At 39.1% G+C, this 21,875-nt stretch overlaps 1 protein-coding gene across 3 annotated transcripts in view; it reads right to left on the bottom strand.

The window, feature by feature from the left end:
* Prr16 (proline rich 16) overlaps positions 1-20,530 on the bottom strand; it is a 279,853-nt gene extending 259,323 nt beyond the window's left edge. For all 3 annotated transcript variants that reach the window (XR_004946408.1, XR_004946409.1, XM_036204866.1), the window contains exon 1: positions 20,119-20,530. Coding sequence is in view for 1 of the 3 variants with exons in the window: in XM_036204866.1 (XP_036060759.1) it covers positions 20,119-20,277 (159 nt within the window). In the remaining 2 variants the exon portion in view is untranslated. The remainder of the gene's footprint in view (positions 1-20,118) is intronic.
* Between the last annotated feature and the right edge of the window lie 1,345 nt (positions 20,531-21,875).

Here is a 21,875-nt window from a genome sequence, read left to right as displayed (position 1 = left end):
CCTATGTTGATTACATAGGATTATCTATCCAATGAGAAAGATGAAAAACCTGTTTTTCCATCCAGAAAGCTGAAAACTGGAAGTGATTAACAGCCTGGTGATTTGTGTTATCTTCTGGGTCAGGCTATTTCAAGCTCCTACGACCATGACCCGAGGTAGCTAGTAATCTAAATGACCCTTATAGTCAGAAACTCCCAAAGCTCCCACAACCAGGACCAGAGATGGCTAATAGCCCAAATGACCTCTATGCTATCTGTATGACTAAAACCAGGCCAGAACTTTAGGCCCTTAAGCTCATACAGGTAGCCTATCTCTAGAACCCACCTTCTTGGAGGAAATGTCATATACTCTGAGTAGAGTTGCAATGTAATTATGCTTCTTAGTGCAATTAAACTGCCTCTTATGAGATTCTCCTAAGTCTGATCCAGGTTGAAGAAGTCAGTTACTTTTCATTCGTATCTCTTTGTGTGATTTGTTTTTCTGCCTGGATACCTTCAGGGACCCGCACAGTTTGCTTGTTTCATGGCAGTTATTCTAATATTTCTTGTTTGTTTCTGTTTCACATTCAGGCCAGAGTACAAATCTCAAGGAAGAGACAGGTAGCCATCCTGCTGCCTATTCTGACTTTGTGTCTATAGCCTATTGTGGACAAAGATGACTGGAAATGTCCTGAGCCAGCTCAGACTGTGCTGGAGCTCAAAACATGAAATAATTTTAGTGTGTGATTCTTGTACATGTGGGTTTGAATTGCTAAGAAAGTAGTAGATGTCTACTTTTGCCTCTGACTTTGTGTTCTGAGCTATATGCTGGCATTGAGGCATTCAGAAATGATGGCCATTGTAAAGTAAAGGGCACATTATGTTTTCTATTTACGGTTTTGCTGACAAGTACAGTCAAACTGATGTATCCTTGATTTACTGTAGACAAAAGATTCCACTAAAGGTGAGTCTTTGACACATTCTGACATGCATTCAATTTGCAAGATCATGGACAGTGTTTTATGAAATCAGTAATTCTGACTCAGAATCTCAGGAAAAAAAAAGCAGACTCTTTCAAAAGATTTATTTATGTGTACGTGTGCATGGTCTGTGTGAGTGAACAGTCGGCACCTGTGTGCAGAAGCCCAAAAGAGGAAGGCAGAAGAGAGCATGAGATCCTCAGAACAGGAGTTACCGGTGGTTGTGAACCACCTGATGTGGATTCTAGAAACTGCACTCAGGTCCTCTAGGATAACAGGAAGTGCTCTTAACTGCTGAGCCATCTCTCCAACACCCACCACCACCACCACCAAAGAGCAGAACTTATATCTGGAAAATAATACCAGTATGTTGAGTTTGTCATATTCTCTGTGATGTATGAACTCAGCATTTGTACACAAGTACACATGTATCTGTGTGCTTATATGCAAAATCCTACAAAGTTAATACCACATAATCATTAAATTGAAAACTAAAATCATGTGAAGTTATGGGTAGGATAGTACTGAGCCTTCAGGTTCCAACAGATTTCATTTCCATTGTGGGTTTATAAAGCTTCAGTCCCTAGACCACTCAGCTATCCTGACCCACTTATGTAAAGCAAAGGATAACCAGACTGCAACTCACAACTCCAGGAAGGCTACCTAGTAAAGAGGACGCTAAGAAAGACACAGGGATAGCCCAATGACAGAGAAATGAATGAGATCTACATGAGCAAACTGGACTTGTGGGGGGGGGGGAGCAGCAATGGAGGGCAAGGGTCAGAGGAAAGAGAGCTTAGGGGAGCGGGAGGTCCCAGCTGGATCAGGAACAGAGTGGGAGAACAAGGAATAAGAAACCATGATAAATGAAGACCCCATGGGAATAGGAAGAAGCAGAGTGCTCGAGTGATTGGATGGACAAACACCCTCACTGTCTTAATAGAACTCTCATTTAGTGACTGATGGAAGCAGATGCAGAGATCCACGTCCAGGCCCCACGTGGAATTCCAGGAATCTAATTGGCGAGAGAGACGAGGGATTATATGAGCAAGAGATATGGAGACCATGATTGGAAAAAGCACAGGGGCAAATAGCCAAACTAGTGGAAACACATGAACTATGAACCAATAGCTGAGGAGCCCCCATGGAAATGGATCAGGCCATCTGGATAAGTGAGACAGTCGATAAGCTTGAACTATTTAGGAGGCCCCCAGGCAGTAGGACTGGGATCTGTCCTTAGTGCATGAGCTGGCTTTTTGGAACGTAGGGCCTATGCTGGGACATTTTGCTCAGCCTTGGTGTAGGGAGGAGGGGACTGGACCTGCCTCAACTGAATCTACCAGGCCGAGCTGAATCCCCAGAGGAGACCTTGCCTTGGAGGAGATGGGAATGGGGGGAGAATTGGGGGGAGGGGAGGAGGCTGGGTATGTAAAATTAAATTAATTATAAAATAAAAAATAAATAAATAAAGCTTCAGTCCCTTATATTTCTCTATGGAACACAGTTCTGTGTGTACAGGAAATCTATTTTCCTTGAAGATTAAAACATTCATGTGGATATTGGTTTTTTAATTTACGCCTCAAAAGCATTATACTGATATGACAATATAAGGAGAATAGGAGCCCCAGAATGACCCACTGGAGCACAGCCTCTCACCCATTGGCTTTAGAGAGTGCTTTTATATAAGACAAAAGGAATTACTATTGAGTTAGATAACAAAGATTTGAGGGTACTATATGATTATGGCATAATGCACCATGCTGCCAGCCTATGCAATAGCTGAGTTTCTCTCTCTCTCTCTCTCTCTCTCTCTCTCTCTCTCTCTCTCTCTCTCTCTCTCGGCTCTTTGGAACTATGTAGACCAAACTGGTCTCTAACTCACAGAGATCCTCTTGCCTCAGGCTCCCAAGTTCTGAGATTAATTACCACACCCTCTGGCACTAGTTCAATTCTGACATAAGGAAAGGAGTAGAGATGGGGCTGATACAGGATTTTAAGTACAAATTCCAGATATTTAAATTCCTCATTTGCTCCATATCAGCTAAATATACTTGTCAAGAAACAAACTTTGAATTTTATGTGTACAGAACTTCATTGACTAATTTTTATAACAATCCTATATGGTATGCAATGCTAACATGCTGATCCCAGGAAGAAAATGCCCAGAGGATGATATGTATATTGAGATGATTAATCTGAATTGTCGAATGGATGAGATGTACTTTCACCAGGGGGATGGGCCTCTGGATATGCCTGTGTGGGAATCTCTTAGTTAGGTTAACCAAGGTGAAGGGATCAGCATACCCTGGGAGAGACTATTCTCTGGGCTGGGATCCTGAACTGCATAAGGACAAGGATGAGGATAAGCTTTCTTCCCTCTGCTCTTGACTCAGATTGCATTGTGGCAAGCTGTCTCCGCCTCTGGCAGCTGTGACTTCCCTGCTGTGAGTGACTATAACCTGGACTGTAATGCAAAGCAAAACAATACACACACCTCCCACATTCCCTTAAGTTGCTTTTGTCACTTTATTTTATTTTACCACAGCACCAAGAAAAGAAACTAAGGTAGCATTTAACCAGTATCAGTTTCTCCATTTTTCTATGAAATGTGTGTTGTATTTCAAAAAGGGCACAGTGGAGCAGTAGAGGCCTTGTCGGGTTGGAGCCCAGGGGCACGGCTGAAAGTCACTCACACCATGCGATGGTGCTCACATGAAAAGTTTTATTAAAGGGGGAAGGGAGAAGGGAAGAGAGGGGAAGAGAGAGAGAAAAGCAGAGAGAGAGAGAGAGAGAGAGAGAGAGAGAGAGAGAGAAGAGGAGGTGCACAGGCCCTCATGGAAAGAGAGAGGGAGGAAGAGAGAGAGAAGGGGAAGAGGTTTTCTTTTAAAGAGGACTTCAGTAAGAAGACATTGTCAGGAATCTGGGCAGGTCCCCAAGGAGCAGGTCTGAATCCTAACAATGTGTGTATGTTAAACTTTGTTTATAAATATGAAAATATGGCAGTCTTGTAACAACAACCCAATAAAAGGATCAGGAGCCATTTTTTTTTTGTCATAATGACAGATTAAATAGATTGTAAATCAGATTAGATATTTCTTGGTTCACTTGATGAATGGAAATCAATTTGACTGTAATCATTGAGCTATTTTTAAATTAATTTTGTATATTTTGTAAACAATATTATTCTAGAAATTTTAAATAAACTTCACTCAATTTTATAAGTGCTAAAATCAACTTTTTTATCATTAACTAAATTCTCTTTGTATGACACTATAAATAGAGCATGTTATAGGAAGCTTGTCTTAAATTCACAGAAACAACTTATTTTAAAGTTATTTTACTTGTGTGAATGTATGACTTTCTGCCTACGCTGGTAATTATAATATACTTTCTATAATTTACAATAACTTTTAATGTAACACATCTTTATTTTCTCTTTACTTTTCAAATCAGAGGCTCTTGCAAGGTCATCTAAGAGAAGTTACAATACCCTGTGTGTGCTAGACCCCTTTCCTGCTAATCAAGGAAGCAATATTTGCAGTGGTATAGGCATTAACTTCAGGAAACAGGATTCCTTTTAGTTTACATTTCACCCAGTTCTGTCTCTTTGCTTGTTCCATAGCCTGGGGCAGAACCTCTTCTCAGCCAGAGCCTGTGGTAATGGCGATTCTCACAGTTTGCCAGACAGGAAGCAATGAAAATGTCAGGGGGAGGGGGCAGAGATAATATACCCCAGAGAATCTGCCTTCACTGGCCTACTTCTTCTAGCTAGGTTCAGTCTCCCAGAGTATCCAGAACCATCCAAAGTATGCACACCACTGGAAGCTGATCTACAATAATAATACACTTTAAAATGTAGGTTAGGTCAGTATATTTAATTTGAAAATAAACATCAAAGAAAACTCTATCAGTCAAAATACTGTGGTGTATCTTACCATTAAAAGAGTATTTTGGATTAATGGTGACATGATGGCTACTAGACGATGTGATTTAAAGGATAGCTTTTGGATCTACAAATGACTTTTTATACATCTGTTGTCACTACAAGTTGGCATAAAATATCACTACACAGGAGATCAAGAATTCTGGTTAAGAAATAATGAATTGATTATTTTTTCTTAACATTTAATAAAAGTATCCCCTTATATTAATCTAGTAAATAATGGACTTCCTTCAATTTCACTATTATAGTGATAATGTCATAACATTACATACAAAGTAAGGTTATTAATATATTCTCCATCCAGGGGATAAAGCTCAGTGGCAGAGTGCTGGCCTAATTCCTGGGTTCTAGCTTAAACATTGCACAAACTAGCTGTGGGGTATGGTACCAAATGCCTGTAATTCCAGCATTTGGCAGATTAGAATTACAAGATTTAAAGTGAGTTCAAGGAAACCCTGGGTTGAATGAGACTCTCTCTGTCTCTCTGTCTCTGTCTCTGTCTTGCGCCATTCAATGGTAATGTTTTGTCTGTTTTTCTTTTCTCTCTGCAACTCTGATCAGAAGCCAGTACTTTTATGTTAAATCTGTTTCTTCCCCAGGGAAAATAAGACACATTATCATAATCCAATAAGAACATTAGCAGTGCTAGAAACATTTCAGATCTCTGAAAGTTAGATTGAGCACCATTGAAGCTAATGCTATTAAGTAATACTAAATTGTTTATGCACAACTTAGGACTTCCTTCTCGGTGTCTTAGCAAAAGAAACACATTATGAATAAAGATTTTCTTGGACAGTTTCTTGAAAACCTTCTACCTCTCCTGGAACATGCTAGGATGTCAGCTTTCAGTGAGCTGCATGGCTCAGGTAACTTAAGAGGCAGTTGGTAATATAATTTATTGACTTGTGAGTATTAGTAACTTCAGGAAGCAGATGGTAAACTCTCAAGCATTTGTGATTCATGAAACAATCAAAAATGCACATGCTGCACTGCATCATTCTCTGTATTAAAAAATTTGTTTCTGCAAGAGTACACAGTGCAACCCGTTATGAACAAGGATTAAGCACCCAAAATAAATTTAGAAGATTGTTAAAGAGTGCATGTTGAGTTCTGAGTTCTATTTTAAAATGTATCAATCTTTATAATATACTAAATAGTGAATAGAAATTTGTAGCAGTAGCTGTGAACATAATGTTATTCTATTTTCTCCCTTTGGTTTCTTATTATGACATTTTGTCCACATATATAATGTTCTTTGATCTTATTCACCTCTTTTCACTCTCCTTACCCACTTCAATCCTGCTGATCCTCATCCTTTCCTTCATGACTTCCCCCTTCAGCTCTCTTTTCCTTTAATAAATCAAATGATTTTCCTTAGGTTTGCTAACAGGAGTACAAAGGGGAGCTCTCCAGGAGCATGGACAATTTCATAGTAACTACACTACTGAAAAGAAAATATTGTCCATCTTTTCCTCAGCAATCATGAAGTGCCTACAAGTCTTCAGGGAAGGATGAGACCTTATAAGCTCTTTCCTGCTTCATGAAAGAGTATGGCAGGCCCAGACTTGGGGACCTTATGTGGGTAATCATGGATGTTGTGAGCTTAAATACAAAAACCATGTCATGCCCAGAAGTCAGAAGGAGAGGAGAAATGTTGAATGCTCTCTTCATATATGTTTAACTTCATCTAACAATGAGAAATTAAAAATATGATAGCAAGTATTAAAATTGCTTAAAAACTATAGGATATTAAAGACATATCTGTAATGTTTCCAGTTAATATAGAGAACATATTTAAATACTAGGCCCAAAATTTTAAAACTCACCAAATAGCAGCTAAGTTTCATGATTGAAAATACTCTTTTACATGTTTTATAATTATTAATAGTTTATATTGTATAACCATCCATTTTCCTTTTAACTTTCTTCTCCTGGAGATTTTCTGGTTGTTTCTTAAGGGAGTTTGAAAGGAATGTATTTAAATGACTTTCAATAATATTATAGCAAAACTACATCATTAATGTTTTCATATCCATATTCAATTCATATAGTAAATAGTTTTTCACTTGCATATCTTTTGGATGTGAAAAGATATCTGATCATTGGGTCTTGCTTAAATCATTTTTTAACACTCCATTTGAGAATCAAGCTTGAACAACTTAGTGAGACCTTTCAAGTTGCAAAACTAAAATCTTGACTGTAGGTATACTAATGGAGGGAAAATGTAAAGTCAGAAACCCAGGTGTGTTCCTGACAGAGGTGCACAGATTGTAAGCATGGGCATGGGAAAGCCAGGCCTGTCAGTAGCCTTAGGGAAGGAGAGATGGTGAGTTCTGAGAAGTTAGGATTGGGGCAACATTATCTAGGAAAACAAAACAATATTAGGAAGAAAACCACATAAACCATTTGTACTATAATGACAATAGACTAATTATAAGTGTCCATATTTTTGAACACTAGAGGGAGTGTAGAAGAGAAAGAAATGGGAAACTGAACATAGGCCTGCTGTACTCCCTCAGTATCTTGTACATTAGGTCTCACTAAGTTGTTCATGCTTGATTCTCAAACGGAGTGCTAAAACTTATTTGAACAAAATCCAACATCTCTATTTAAATGTTTTTTCCAGTCAGCTTAAAATTTGACAAGTTAAGGACAAGAAGATGAACAATATTCAAGCAGGAAAAAATGGTAAATGTTATTTTGTTCAAAAAGTAAATATACTCTCTTTCCATTTCAATTTACATATTCTACTAGAAAAAAATAGAGTTATAATTGATTGGAGATAACTTGCTAAATGTTTTAAATATGTTAAAGTGACTTCTCTGTATTACAAAGAAAATGAGGCTTCTCAAATCAGACCTAGATATTTTTCTGACAGAGAAACCCAGGTATGCCAAACCAAATTTATGGTTTCTGCAGAAAGAAAATGTTGAGAATTTCAAAATGTGAGGAACAGCTTAAGAACCACTGGGCAGAGGATGACAGGGGGGACAATTTGATAAGGTTTTGTTTGCTTTGTCTTGTTTAACTTAGAATTCTGGCTTGTAATCATTGTTCGGCATGATAGCATTACCAAAAAACCTTTGAGCATTTCAAAGGAGAAAATGTTGCTCAATTGTGAAACCAAAGAAGGGAAAAAACAAGATCTCATTCAACTAACTTACATGTAATAGGAAAGAAAAACAAAGAATCCTTACAAAAGGCATTTAGTATATATGATAGACAATATTATATTATATAAGTATATATAATATAATATACATATTATATTATGTATGTATTATAGATGTTCATTCTCAGAAAGTGTAGTATAGTAGTGGAAAGTAAATGGTGATGGTTTTGAACCTTAAGAGGACAGGTTTAGGAGGATAAATTTAGAATTAGAAAAAATTCCAAGTATTTGTTATTTGTACGTTACTTTTTGAGATAATAACATAATTACAACATTTTTCCCTTTCCTTTCCTTCCTCCAAACCTCTCACATATCCCTCCGGTAGAGAACCACTGGTATACGCAAGACCCCCCCCCCCCACACACACACAACACACACACACACACACACACACACACACACACACACACACCAGTAAAACGACAATGTCTAACTATATATGGAGCTGCCAGAATGGGCCTCAAAGAGATAACAGTTGAAGACAAATTGTATGTGCCTATCACATATTACTTGTGAAATAGCAAGATTACTGCTGCTGAAGCAAAGAGAACCACGCTTGTACCAACCCAAGTGAGACAGCATGTTGGCTAGGTGCAGGTTGCAGGAAGCAGAGAAGTTAAGGCCTGTACAAACTTTGAACATAGATTCAATCACGGATTCAAGTGGCTTGGAGATAATTGATAATGGCCCCCAAATCCAATTGAAAGACACCTCCAAATGGCATGAGAAAGGTGACAGGGGCTAATGTCTAGGAGGAGAAAGAAGATCAGCAGACTAGGCAGGTAAAATCCAGAAGAAAGAAAGAAAGAAAAAAGGAAGGAAGAAAGCAAGAAGGAAGGGAGGGAGGGAGGGAGGGAGGGAGGGAGAGAGAGAGAGGAAGAAAGAAAGAAAGAAAGAAAGAAAGAAAGAAAGAAAGAAAGAAAGAAAGAACTAGTTAGACAAATTTAAGAATTGGAGAATCTATCAATGGAATTTATTCACAGACTAAATAAAAATGCCAAGGGAGCCGGGCGGTGGTGGCGCACACCTTTAAGCCCAGCACTCGGGAGGCAGAGCCAGGAGGATCTTTGTGAGTTCGAGGCCAGCCTTGTTTACCAAGTGAGTTCCAGGAGAGGCACAAAGCTACACAGAGAAACCCTGTCTCAAAAAAAACAAAAAAAAAAAAAAAAAAAAAAAGGCCAAGGGAAAAAAGCAAATTGCAAACAAAATATATTAAGTTCAGACATCTCTAAGGAGGAGTAAATGTAGGTACCAGAGAGGGGGGAAATCAGTCGTTTAAAACAATACAGCACTCTTCAAACACACTGAAGAAAGATTAACAGAGATTTCAAATGTTACTAATATGCAACATTAGCCCCTAATAGATTACAGAATGCTAGCACTAAAAATCAACCTTTAGATTAAACAACTGGGCCATTGTCAACATAGGGAGAGATGTCTTCCCTACAGTGATGGGAAGAGACCTGGTTGGAATGGATTTAAGAAAAGTAAGTAGAAAAACGTGTGAACATGCACAGCCCACTGGTTCAAGTTTATTGTAAAGCAAAGCTAAGAAATGGCATGGCAGTATTCAGGGAACTATATCAAAAAGAGCTTTATTATATTTTATTTTATTTCATTTCTATTTTGAGAGAAATCCTCTAGCAATCTGTTTAAAAATGTATGATGGTATAAGAGAAACGAGGGAAGATTAGTGATTTCATTGAATAAACTAGCAAGAACAGTCAAACACGCAAGTGAATGATTGGCTTTTAGTCATTAATATCTTTGCTAGATATTCTTTAATATTGGCTCCTCAAGTTCTCTGTCAAGTAAGAGTGAGACTTTGGATGTGCATTAAACCAGGAGAGGTGGTGACCCATGCCCATTATATCCTAACATTTAGGAAGCAGAGACAAGAACACAGAGTTCAAGGATGAGTTTGATCTGGTTAGTAAGTGCCCCACCTTCACCTCTCCAAAAAAAAAAAAGTTGTATTAAAAATGAGAAAATGCGGGTTGGGGATTCAGCTCAGTGCTAGGTGCAAGGCCCTGGGTTCGATCCCCAGCTCAAAAATAAATAAATAAATAAAAGAGAGAGAGAGAGAGAAAATGCAAGCAGGCAGTGGTGGTGCATGCCTTTAAACCCAGCACTGGGGAGGCAGAAGCAGGTGGATCTCTGTGAGTTGGAGGCCAGCATGGTCTACAGAGTGAGTTCAAGGAAGGGTTCCAAAGCTACACAGGAAAACTGTCTCAAACACACACACACACACACACACACAGAGAGAGAGAGAGAGAGAGAGAGAGAGAGAGAGAGAGAGAGAGAGAGAGAGAGAATATGCTTGCTCAGTTCAGTTCTTTGGTAGATTTTAACTGCTCACACTGGTACCAAATGGGATTGTTTTTGTTCATGGTCAGTTTATGCAGTTCTAGTAGTGACTGACACATGTTTCCCCCCTACATGTAATACTCCTTTGTATGCCATCCTATCTTTCATTCAGCTCACTCTGCATTCTGTATATCTTGAGGAATTATCATGATCATAAAATTCCCTTTTTCAGTAATTTGCTTAAAATTGTTCACATGTCTTATACAAAAGAACTAAGAATGTAGATAACGAAAGAAAGCCCATGCCAACCTGTGTAAACATAAATAATAACTAATTATTTCTAATGTGATTAATGATAATTGATTATTGTAATGGAACCATTCTTTGACAACAGAAATCCTCATTGGGAGAGTTATTTCATAAAAGTAAGTTCCAGTGTTAGTAACTGGTGGAAATGTTACCATAATCTAGCATGATTCACCACTCTAAGAGAACACATGAACATTTGTGTTTACGAGTTTCAAAAGTTTACCTTCACGTCAGAAATAACAACATAATGCAGGAGTTACTGCAGATATTATTCAGAGAAGTTTTAAATGCATTAATACAGAAATCAATAAAAAGACTCAGGTGGATTTGTCTTGTGTTTTGTGCTCATTGTATAATTTAGCATGGCTTTTGCACTTTCTATACTATTTTAATTTTAAAGAACTGAAGCTCTTCCTCCCAGAAGTAACGTTCTCGAAGAGCAGGTCCTTGAGTTTACTCATGCGTGTATCTTTCAAGGCCTTTGGAACAAAAACTTACACATGTCAGAGATTCAATATATGTTTCATAATTCAAAAATACACACTGCAGAGAAAACTAATAACAACAAAGAAAGATGCTGCTCTGGGGAAAATTTTAAGAAAAGGTTATGCTTAAAAATGAGTTCTAGAAATACTCTATCTTGTCGTAAAATGCTGTGGTGTGTTATACTTGGTAAGAAAAAAAAATGGGCCAGACATCAATCACGTGTGAATCTGACAGTTTTGGAAAGCAGTGGCTTTACACACATACACACAAAAATCTTCTAAAATAAGTGAATTCCTGACACACCACTTACATGCACCCTGGAATAAAGCCTTCTGTCCTAGTTTGCATCCTAATTGTTCTGATAAAACCCAGGCCAAAACCAACTCAGGGAGGAAAGGGTTTATTTCATCTTACAACCCACAGGTCATAAACTATCCCTGGAGGAAGTTAGGGCAGGAATTGAAATCAGGAACCCAGAGCAGGAACTGAAGCAGAGACCATGAAGGAAAGCTGTTTACTGGCTTGCTTCCAGGTTCACAATCCACTACCAATTTATACAAGCCAGGACCACCTTTCCAGGGGTGTGGCACCATCCACAGTAAGCTAGAACTTCCTCCATCAATCAGAAATCAAGAAAATGCCCACAGACAGACACAGACCAGCCTGATAGAGGTGACTTCTCAGCCCAGGTTCCCTCTTCCCATCTGTCTCTAATTTATGTAAAGTTGACAAAAAGTAACCAGCACACCATCTGACTTCAGTCACTAGTATATTGATTTTTTTTTCCATTTCCATAGATACAGACTTTAAGTATTGAAAACTTGAGAGACAGAGCTCAAAGTACAGACTGGAGATGTGTGAGTACAATCAGCGGCTGTTTTGTCCCTTCGTTTGAGTTCTCCTCACTAACGAAAAGTTCTCAGGATATGTGCAGACACAACAGTGTGAGTTTGGTTCCAGGAAAAATATCCCCTATTTCAAACATTTGTTCTTAGTATTATATGTAGCACAGATTAAGAATCACTAACATTAAAAGATAATTGACTCGGCCAGTGTTTGAACCTGGCATTTTTTTCTGTTATATACAATGTGATTTTAAATCTTGTAATAAGATAAAATGTTAGGAAAAAGGAAGCTTACACACCAATGTATCTGTTAACCTTTGTTATTTTGTTACAGAAAAAGTAATAATAAACTGTTAGGAATCATCAAATTTGTTTATTCTTAATAAGCATATGTTATCCATAGTGGTTAATCTACTTATACTGTGCCAAACACCATAATAACAGAACTTGAGCCAGTTCAATTATTCTACACATAAAAAAAAATGTACTCAAACAGTACCTGAGTAGCATTTGCACAGTTCAGGAAGAATGGCAAGGATCATAAGTAAATGTTCTGTGCTTGCATTATTCCTATTTCTTAGCTGAAAGTGGAATCTGGGAGTTTAATTACTTTGAGATCTCCTATCTTTCCATCTTCAGACAATAAATAAATAAATACACAGACTAACTCATGCAATATATGGCAACATTTGTTTTAGGTTGACAGGCCACCTTTGTGAGTATTTTCTGATTTGAGCATTAATTAGACATGGCTTTATTGTTTTCATGTCAGTAAATATTAGTTTCTGGCTTTTGTTTAGAGATGACATCGCTGATTTGAGCCTTCTGGATTATACAGCAAATCTTAATTTAGAGCAGTTTTTCCTAATGACCTTTCAATATGATGAAAACCGTTTGTTCATGTCATCCCAGAAAGCAAACACACATAAGGCTACTTCTTGTACGTTTCTTCTGTCATGAAAAGGGAATGGTTCATGACGAAGAACACAAAAACACACAGGGCAGCATCAATCAGTTTAATGCTTTTTTACCTGACAAATTCTCTAACTTATCAATTAGTACAAAAAGCAAAAATGATTGTCAAATCTCAACCATCATGATAGGCCCTTTCTTTGAATGAATGCAATACAATAACAAAAGAAGATAACTTCCTGAATTATTTTTTCTTCATTGGAAAGACCTGTATAGGACCAGGGCCTGTAGCTAAGTGGTAGAATGCATAACCACCAAGTATAGGCCCTGGGTTCAAAACTCAGCACTGCAAAATAACACACATATATGTGCATATGTGTATATATATATATATATATATATATATATATATATATATATATATGTGTGTGTGTGTGTGTGTGTGTGTACTGACTGTTATACAGCTTTTCAATATTATTGCTTAGAAAATATAAGGAAAAGCCAATAAAAGTGATTCCGATGTCTCATATGTATACAATTATATATATAATTCATATATAACATGAGACATTGGAATCACTCTTATTGACTTTTCATCTGACTTTCTGAGCCATGATATTGAAAACCTGCATAACATTCATGATTTACTGAAGCACCTATTTATTTGAAAAATGAAAACTGGATAATCTAATTTCTTCACTATTAATGTTGCTTCAATCCTGATACCAAAATGTAAATGCATTTCACCATCTTTGCACAAAAAAAAGAGTGTTACCAGGAAGATATTAATCCACACATCAAGGGTTAAGTACTTTATTAGTATCACTATGATTTTGAAAAAACATTTGTATATATACTGCTGCTGACAATAAAACAAAATGAAAAATAAAACAAAAAGGAAACATCTCTGGAAGATAGTTTAATATGAATTGAAGAATTTAAAACTTCTACTTTCAATTAAAAAAATACAAATTCAAAATATTAGAAATGAAACTGTAGGCCAGAACAGTGAAATATCTCGTCCCCAACACAAACATGATTTTTAAGCCTCATGTTTGTACAAATGGCTTGAGCAAGGAACTTGACCCCTATCACCTTAGTTTACTTATCTGTAAAATGAGAAATGACGGTTTGGAGGACGAGATGGGTTAGAATTTTAGAGAGTATTTAGAGGGCAACCTGGTGAAATGGAACACTCTTCTTTAGCTTTGTTTGTTGCCAAAGTTGCAGCTTCTAAAGATACTTAATAGCCACAAAACGTTAGAAATAAGTTGTGTATGTAACATTAACAGAATTATCATTTATCTTACAGCTACCATGTAATAGTTATACTCTAGTATTATTAAAGAAAACAGACATAGCATTGCATATAATTCATATTTCTCTTACTTCAACCTCATCCAAATATCCACACTAAAAGACTAAAGATAAATGTAATAAAAATATCCAGCATTATCTATTTCTATTAATATTATTTTTTATTTTCTCATTTAAAGCATCTTTCCAGATGTTTTACAAGATCACATAAATTTCTAAAATCAGAAAAAAAAGGTGTTTTTTAAAACGTAGTATCATTATTGTGCATTAGTTTTACATTGGCAGCTTGATATCAATTATCAGGCTTTCTGTTAGAATATAATCATCAATCTGTTGCGATTTTTATGATTCTCAAAAATTGCCAGTGAAATTTTTCATGAAATAGCTCCATAAGAAGATTATGTCATCTCTTTTGTTTAAGGAAATATGCTTCACTCAGATTCATATTCTTTTCTCTTTTCCTAACACTTGGATTCAAATATCTGAAATCCTCAGAGCAGCAGGGTGGAAGATCACCATCCAGGTAACAATGAAATCTATTACACTGATTTCATTATCTGTCATGTCGCTATTGCCTGAAGCACACACATCATTACTTTAAGACTGCTTGAGTTTCTTACCAGCTAATTCTCTGTGTTAAATGATTCAATTCATTACAAGAGAGAGATGAGGGATAGGGATGGATATTAGTTATCTTATATTCACAGAATCATCCTCTCAGTATCCTTCTAAGGCACCATATTTAAGAAGAGAAGAGGTAATTAATGTATTATAACATTTAGTAAATACATCTCAGTTTACTATAGAGTAGTAAAGATAGAATGATGCACCGATGACTTCCATTCATTCATAATTTTAGAACTTAGAAAATACTACAGAGATCATTCTCTATAATTTGTTCTCAGAATGCATTTTAAAGATTTATTTATTGTATATATAGTGTTCTGCCTGCATGTTTGCCTACAGGCCTGAAGAGGGCACCAGATCTCATTATAGATGGTTGTGAGCCACCATGTGGTTGTTGGGAATTGAATTTAGGGCCTTTGGAAGAGCAGTCAGTGCTCTTAACTGCTGAGCCATCTCTCTAGCCCAAGAATACATTTTATGTGCATAGATTCATTAACTAAAAATACTGTAGGATTTCTCAGAGCAATTAACTACAGAATTCCAAGTGAATAAATCAGTTAAGAAAGATCATTAAGAGGTTCCAGAGATGGCTCAGTGGTTAAAAGTATAAATTCCCAGCAGCCAAGTTAGCTCACAACCATCTTTAACTCCAAGTCCAGGGGTGTTATGCCCTCTCCTGGCCTCCATAGTGCACACATGTACTTACAGGCAAAACACTCATATACTTAAATTAATGACATAATCCTTTTAAAAAAAGAAAACGTTACAAGGCAAAAGTACCTGACAAGTAATTGTCAATTCTGTTTTTAAACAATGTCGATGAACTTTCCAAGTTTTCTAAGTTTACCTTAAGTTGTTCCTCTCTTTTTTTTCTATGAAATTATAAGAAAACTCATGGGTGCTTTCCATTCACAGATTCACCTGCCTACCTGTGGAATCCAGCCATGAGGTAATTCTAGCTCAGTAACAGAACAGTTCTTATTTTGCCTTCATGACACCTACTCACAAGTGCTCCTCTTGCTTGTTATAAATGTAAGTTTTATATATTGCATGTTAAAGTTTGTTCCATTCATATAATAGTACTGTGACAAGATTTAAAGCACTGAGATGCTACAAGGAAAATTCAAGGCTATAAATAGGCTGAACAAAAAGATAACTCAGCTAAAGCAGTTAAGGCTCTTTAATGGAGATTCCAGCAAACAAACATTTAATGCAAAGCATTTCACAAGTCCCATCTTTAGAAAGGAACACTCAGATTATTACCAGCATTTTGAATTGTTTAAAAAATATTTTAAAAAGTGGATTTGTTTCCACATTTCTTAGTAAAAAAGTGAACACTAACATCTGCTATACCAGTTGTGCTTAATTTTATTCCTTAAACTCTAGAGTTTCATAAACACTTTGTTCAATTTATAGAAAACACAACATGGATTAATCACAGAGTCCTACAATGAATTTTGTTCATGTCTTTTCTTTTTTAACTCTTCAAATCTTATCCATATTTCCAAGGAAGATTCATATTTGAGTTTATATTTCTATAAAACTTTTATTCCTCATGGAGGTCTCACATATGTACTTACAACACATGAACATGTGATCTCTTGTGAACCAATCCATTTATGTCCACCATGAAAACCTGGATATATATGTTTCTTAAAGTTCTTATCTTGTTGTCTTCTTAAATATCATGTTCTTTGCTCATAGAATACAATACTACTGAGTACATAACCAGTACAGATTTATAAACGAACACGTACTAATTAGTACTCTTAGCTTCAATTTCTACTTTACATCAATAGTTAGAGTAGCCAGTTAAAGCATTAGTGACTTTTTAGAGTACTGATGTTTAATAACATAATAAACACATAAGTAAAATTTTGAGCAAGAACAAAAGTTATTCATTTTAGCAATAATCAAAGTTCTATTGTAACATGATAGGTGCTGAATGAACACATATAGAGAGCTATATTTTAGGGATTTTTTATTATAGCACAGAAAGATAAATGATTCATAATATTTCTGAAATCCTCAAGTTGTTTTGAGGTTTTATTCAATTTTGAGAATGGATAAAACAGTCTCTGGGTTTTCTAGAAATCCTGTCTTTTTATAACACTCAATGCAATTATAACTGATTAAATTATTATAACTAAACAACAAATCAGAAAAAAAAGATATAACAAATACTCCTCTTGGTGAACAGACTGGAGTTTTCTTACTAATTATTAAGTGTTTCGAACAGCTAGTATGGTGATCAAATCTACCCTGCCTATCAGAATTCAAAAAGCTGCTATTAAAATAATCAGCTGTGAATCTGTGAGAGAGAAAAGGAGGGGGCAAATGGGATTGGAGGGAAGAAAGGGAATGGGGGAAATGATGTAATTATACTTTAATTTCAAAAATATTAAAGTAATCAAACAAAACTTGAGTGTTATTGGTGAGGTGTGTACAAAGATAAAAGGCAGAATGTTTCAACCTTAAATTGTAATGAAAATGAAATTGACAGAGATTCAGTCAAAATTATGTTATTACTTTAGTTTCCACTCCAAGTTAATAAAAGTTCACTGTAAATTTATGTCAAAATATATCACAGTTTAAAAGCATAGTGTTATGCATAAAGGGATTTGAATTTTGAATATAATAATTTATATTATCTATAGCAATAGTATAATACTATAATAATTTATGCATAGTATATAGTAATGCATATATGTATAAATAAGCTTTGCAGAGTTTACCAAAGTTTTCAGTGATGTGCTTCTTGAAAGCTTCATGAAAGACATCCTTAGTCATGTATGCTGCATTATCCAGAAAGATCAAAGCTGAACAACCATGAGATGTCATAGGTTAAACATGCCCTATAAGTATTTGGTCCTGGAAGTTAACTCCTATTCTTCTTCTATAAATAGCTGCTTTTGATATTTCGCTTTAGCATATACACTCCCACATTCAAGCCTAGGATGATGATTGTCCACAGCAAAGTTAGCTGGTAATCAATCACATCATGTATCACTCATATATTTTAGCTTTGTGCTGAGATTTTTTTACCCAATTAGGCCTTGCTTAGTGAAAGAAACTTTGCAAATAAAGATGTTTTCTCAAGCTCTGTCAGGTCTGCATTTATGTCCCTTTGTGAAGTACCGAGTTTTTCCTCTTAAATATGTATATCTTTTAAAATGAATACATGGGAAGACCAACATGTCTAATTCTAGCCACAAACCAGAGAGAGGTTAAACATTTTCCTGAATATATCTTGGCCTTCAAATACCTAAATAATAATAATAATAATAATAATAATAATAATAATAACAATAATAATATATTGCAAAGAAGCAATGTCATGAGTAGTAGCTTCTGGTTTATTCTGTCCAAAAGAGTGAGTGTCCTGACACATTACCATGACCCACAGAAGCAAAATGTTAGCTGGCCACCTTTCTCTTAGTCTCTCCCTGTGTAAACAAAACAAGCTATACCCTTCGGTGCTATTGGTTTTCTACATCCACTAACTTTAAAAAAAAAAAAAAATGCAAAGCAGGTGTGTGCCAAGAGGAACTCTTCTAAATTATTCATTTTTAAAACCACGATAATGTTGCAAATGAAAGCAATCTGCCAAACATGGCTAGTAAAAGGATAACAAAGAAACAAACATCTTTAGAGTTGGATTTGGGTGCACAGCCTCTCCAGCTGCCAACTAGTTGTGAAACAAGCCTAGGAAAATCCTGCAAACACAAACAAGTTTCCTGACCTGTGGATGCCTACCACCACTATCAGGACCTTAGCAGTAATTGTGTTCCTTTTGCAGAGGAACCTACACGAATGAATTCATCATCGACAAAACAAACTCTGGCCAGGAATGGATCCTCTCAACAGGCTGTGAATTTGGTTAGAAACTCGGGGTTTTGTTCATAGAGGTAATCCCTGGAAGCCTCTTCACATTTGGGCTGGAAAAGACAGGAGGATAATCTGTAGAGGCCAACCATCCAAACAGCCCCCAATTTCCCCCTACTTGGCTTCGGAAACTGAATAAGAATTCGGATTTAGGCTATGATTGCCCCTCCTCTTATCTTTTTCCATGGATACCACCACAACCACCACCTAAGAAGTTTGTCTTCTTGCAGCTCGAACTGCCAGACTCCCTCACTAAGAGCTGCACCAGGAGCCCCACTCCGTAGTGCGACAGCGCTGTGGGCATCGCCAATAGCTCCCCCAGGCACAAGAGGCAGCCAGATTGACAAGGAGACCCACCTCCTGCCCGCTGGCCCTCACTGGGGCCCTGGGCCGCTAAGGCTGCCTGAGTTACGCAGCCTCAACCCGACACCTCACCTCTTCCAATCCAGTTCACCCGGGTAGGGAGGGGCGGAGTATAGAGGGGGTAGAATACTGGCGGGGGGAGGGGAAAAACAATCCTAGTTCTAAAAACCCAGGATGCAAGTGGCCAGACCACAAGGCACGCGCGACGCACACACACATACACACTCCTCTGTAAGCCCTACTGCTCAGGTTCAATGCCAAGCGATGACAGAATGAAAGGAAGGAAGTGAAGAATGGCGACAGACACTCGGGGTGGCACGAAGGCCCAGAGTTGCTGGAAACATTTGGGAAAAGGGCAGGAGATGCTTCAGGAATTGCGAAAGTGAGAAAGTCCCAGACATAGCTCCTTCCCCAAAGCTGGATTCTGCTGTCAGCATCCAGGGTCGCCTTCTTTTTGGTGGGGCTTGAGGAGAGGAGAGGGGAGCCAGCGCTGAGCTTTCCCCCTCTCAGTGCCCTCCCTGGCCTGGCCCAGGGCCCAGAAGACACCCCCTTCAGCTCAGCTTCCAGAAGCTGCCAGGCCAGGAGGGGACTTGCCAAAGGACTCAAGGGGAGCAGCCGGGCAGGCAAAGAGCATCATACCGGCTTGGGCCAGCCGGTGCTCACGTCTTCTCTGATGACACACCCCCAGTTAACCCCTTCCCCTGACACCCCGCGCAGTCCCGTGTAGACAGTAGTTTGCCTCTGTTTCTCCCACCATCCTACTGAGTCCATCGATTAAAACACTAGTTGATTTCTGTCTGATTAAAAAAGAGAGAGATGGAAAGTGCTACAACTCTTCTCAGGAGTAGCCAGAGCCAAGAAAGTCGGTCTGCAGGCATCCCTCTGTAGTTGCAAGGAGTTTGGAAATGCCACGGGTCCCAAGCGAAGAAGGGGACCGGAACCCACCCGAAGGGCGCGGGTCGCCCCTCTCCCTCCCTACCCCAGCCCCTCTCACCTCCTTAAGTTCTTTGGCCACGTCCTTCAGGTCGCCCAGGACTAATTCCAGATCCTCCACTATGATCTTGATCTGCTCCTTCACCTTGGTTTTGGAGGCTGCCGGAGGTCCCTCGGCTGCAGAGGACGAGGAGGGGTTCCCCTTGGACTTGGCTGACATTCTTCGGGGGCGGGGGACTAGCGAGTCAGGTCAGGACAGGCGAGCGAGCAGAGGCTGCTGCGCGCCCGGGTCCCTGGCGCTGCTCCGGCCGCTCCCACCCCAGTCCCCCCACATATCGGCTGCTCGGAGGGCAGCGGCGGGTGGCTGAGCGGTGCGCTCGGCCGGGCGGCCGCACTGTGGTGCTGCCATCAACTCCCCGAGACCAGGCGCTCGGCGCGGGGCTGCAGACGGGCGAGCAGCGCGCCTGCGCCTCCTCCCGCCGCCGCCGCCGCCGCCGCCGCCGCCGCCGCTGCCTGCCGCTCGCGCGCACACTCGCGGGTGGAGAGGGGCCGCGCGGCGCCGCCGGGGGTTGTCAGCTGCACCGCCCCGGGGACATCCCGCTAGGTTCTCTCCCAGACCTCCTTGGCGTCATGATGCCAGGGGGGACAAGTTCGCGAGCAGTCCACCCCTCACATCCTCATTCCGAAATGTCCCTATCACCGCAGCCTGCAGCTAAGCTGCTGCTGGTCTTCCAGCCAGCCAAGGCTCCGTCAGCTTCGCCCTCCCGCAAAGAGCTGGCTCGGTTCATAAGGGACCACGGTGCAACCAGAAGCTGGAGTCCCAGTCTATAAAGTGACCCTAAATGTTTATCCAGGAGCAAGCAATATCCAGAGACTTCCAATCACTCTCTTGGTGACCTGGGAGTTGAACAGACTTCTGCAACGGGGCGGGCGGCGGCGGGGGGGGGGAGGGTAGGGGGGGAGCTGGTGGGGTGGGGGTAAGTGGACACAGCTAGGACTGCTCAACACCTGAAATTCTCAAAATCGACTCCTGTGCTTGCAAGAGGCAGGCTAACAATGCTGAGTCTACAAAGCCAATAGCAGATTTATCAGTGTCCTCTCGCTAGAATTCCCCCTGAGACTGCCTGAGTCATCTTTGCTGTTTCTTATCTATGCCGAATCTTTTTTTTTTTTTTTTTCTATCTTCTTTCCGTGACCTGGGATGTGGTTTTGGTGAAGAACATTCCCAGGGAGAATGTAATAAGAGTTTTCCTCCAACTTCTCTTCCATTAATGTCTTTGTCTTCTGGCTCTTGTGCTTCTAAACAAATAGGAAACAACTTTAAGACTGTTTAGCCAAAGGTACCCAGAAAAGAGAATTAATAGGATGCCTCCAGCTCACTCTCAGGAGGTGGCTGCCATCTCATTAGCTCCAGTCTTAATTTCTTTAGTAACAAATTCATGGGGCTGTTAGCTAGTGACCTGGCAGGCTGGCTCTAGTTTGCCTCTCCTAGTTCACACCCCTCTGGGAACATTCCCTTTACAGGCTTCTCATCTTGGTCCTGCCTTAGCAGGGCTCCAGCTTTTGCTTCTCACACTTCAGGTCTGGAGAAGGAGCTTCTAAGCATGAGGAAAACCTGACAGCTCCCCTCTTCCCAGTCCTGGGGCTCCTCCTAATAACCAGTCCTCAACTGAACAGTTCCTCTGGTTGGCTGTCTGTGACCCGTGATGGGAGGAAAAAGAGAACACATGAAAGCATAGACATGACAAAATGGTATCAAACCAGTGGGAAGTCATTAAACAAACAATTAAGGACACAGAAGAAAGGTGGAAAGCAGTT

The sequence above is a fragment of the Onychomys torridus genome, chromosome 13, assembly GCF_903995425.1.
Source record: "Onychomys torridus chromosome 13, mOncTor1.1, whole genome shotgun sequence".
Classification (NCBI taxonomy): domain Eukaryota; kingdom Metazoa; phylum Chordata; class Mammalia; order Rodentia; family Cricetidae; genus Onychomys; species Onychomys torridus.
Note: the sequence above shows the minus strand (reverse complement) of the source record. Positions and strands in the feature narration are given on the sequence as shown.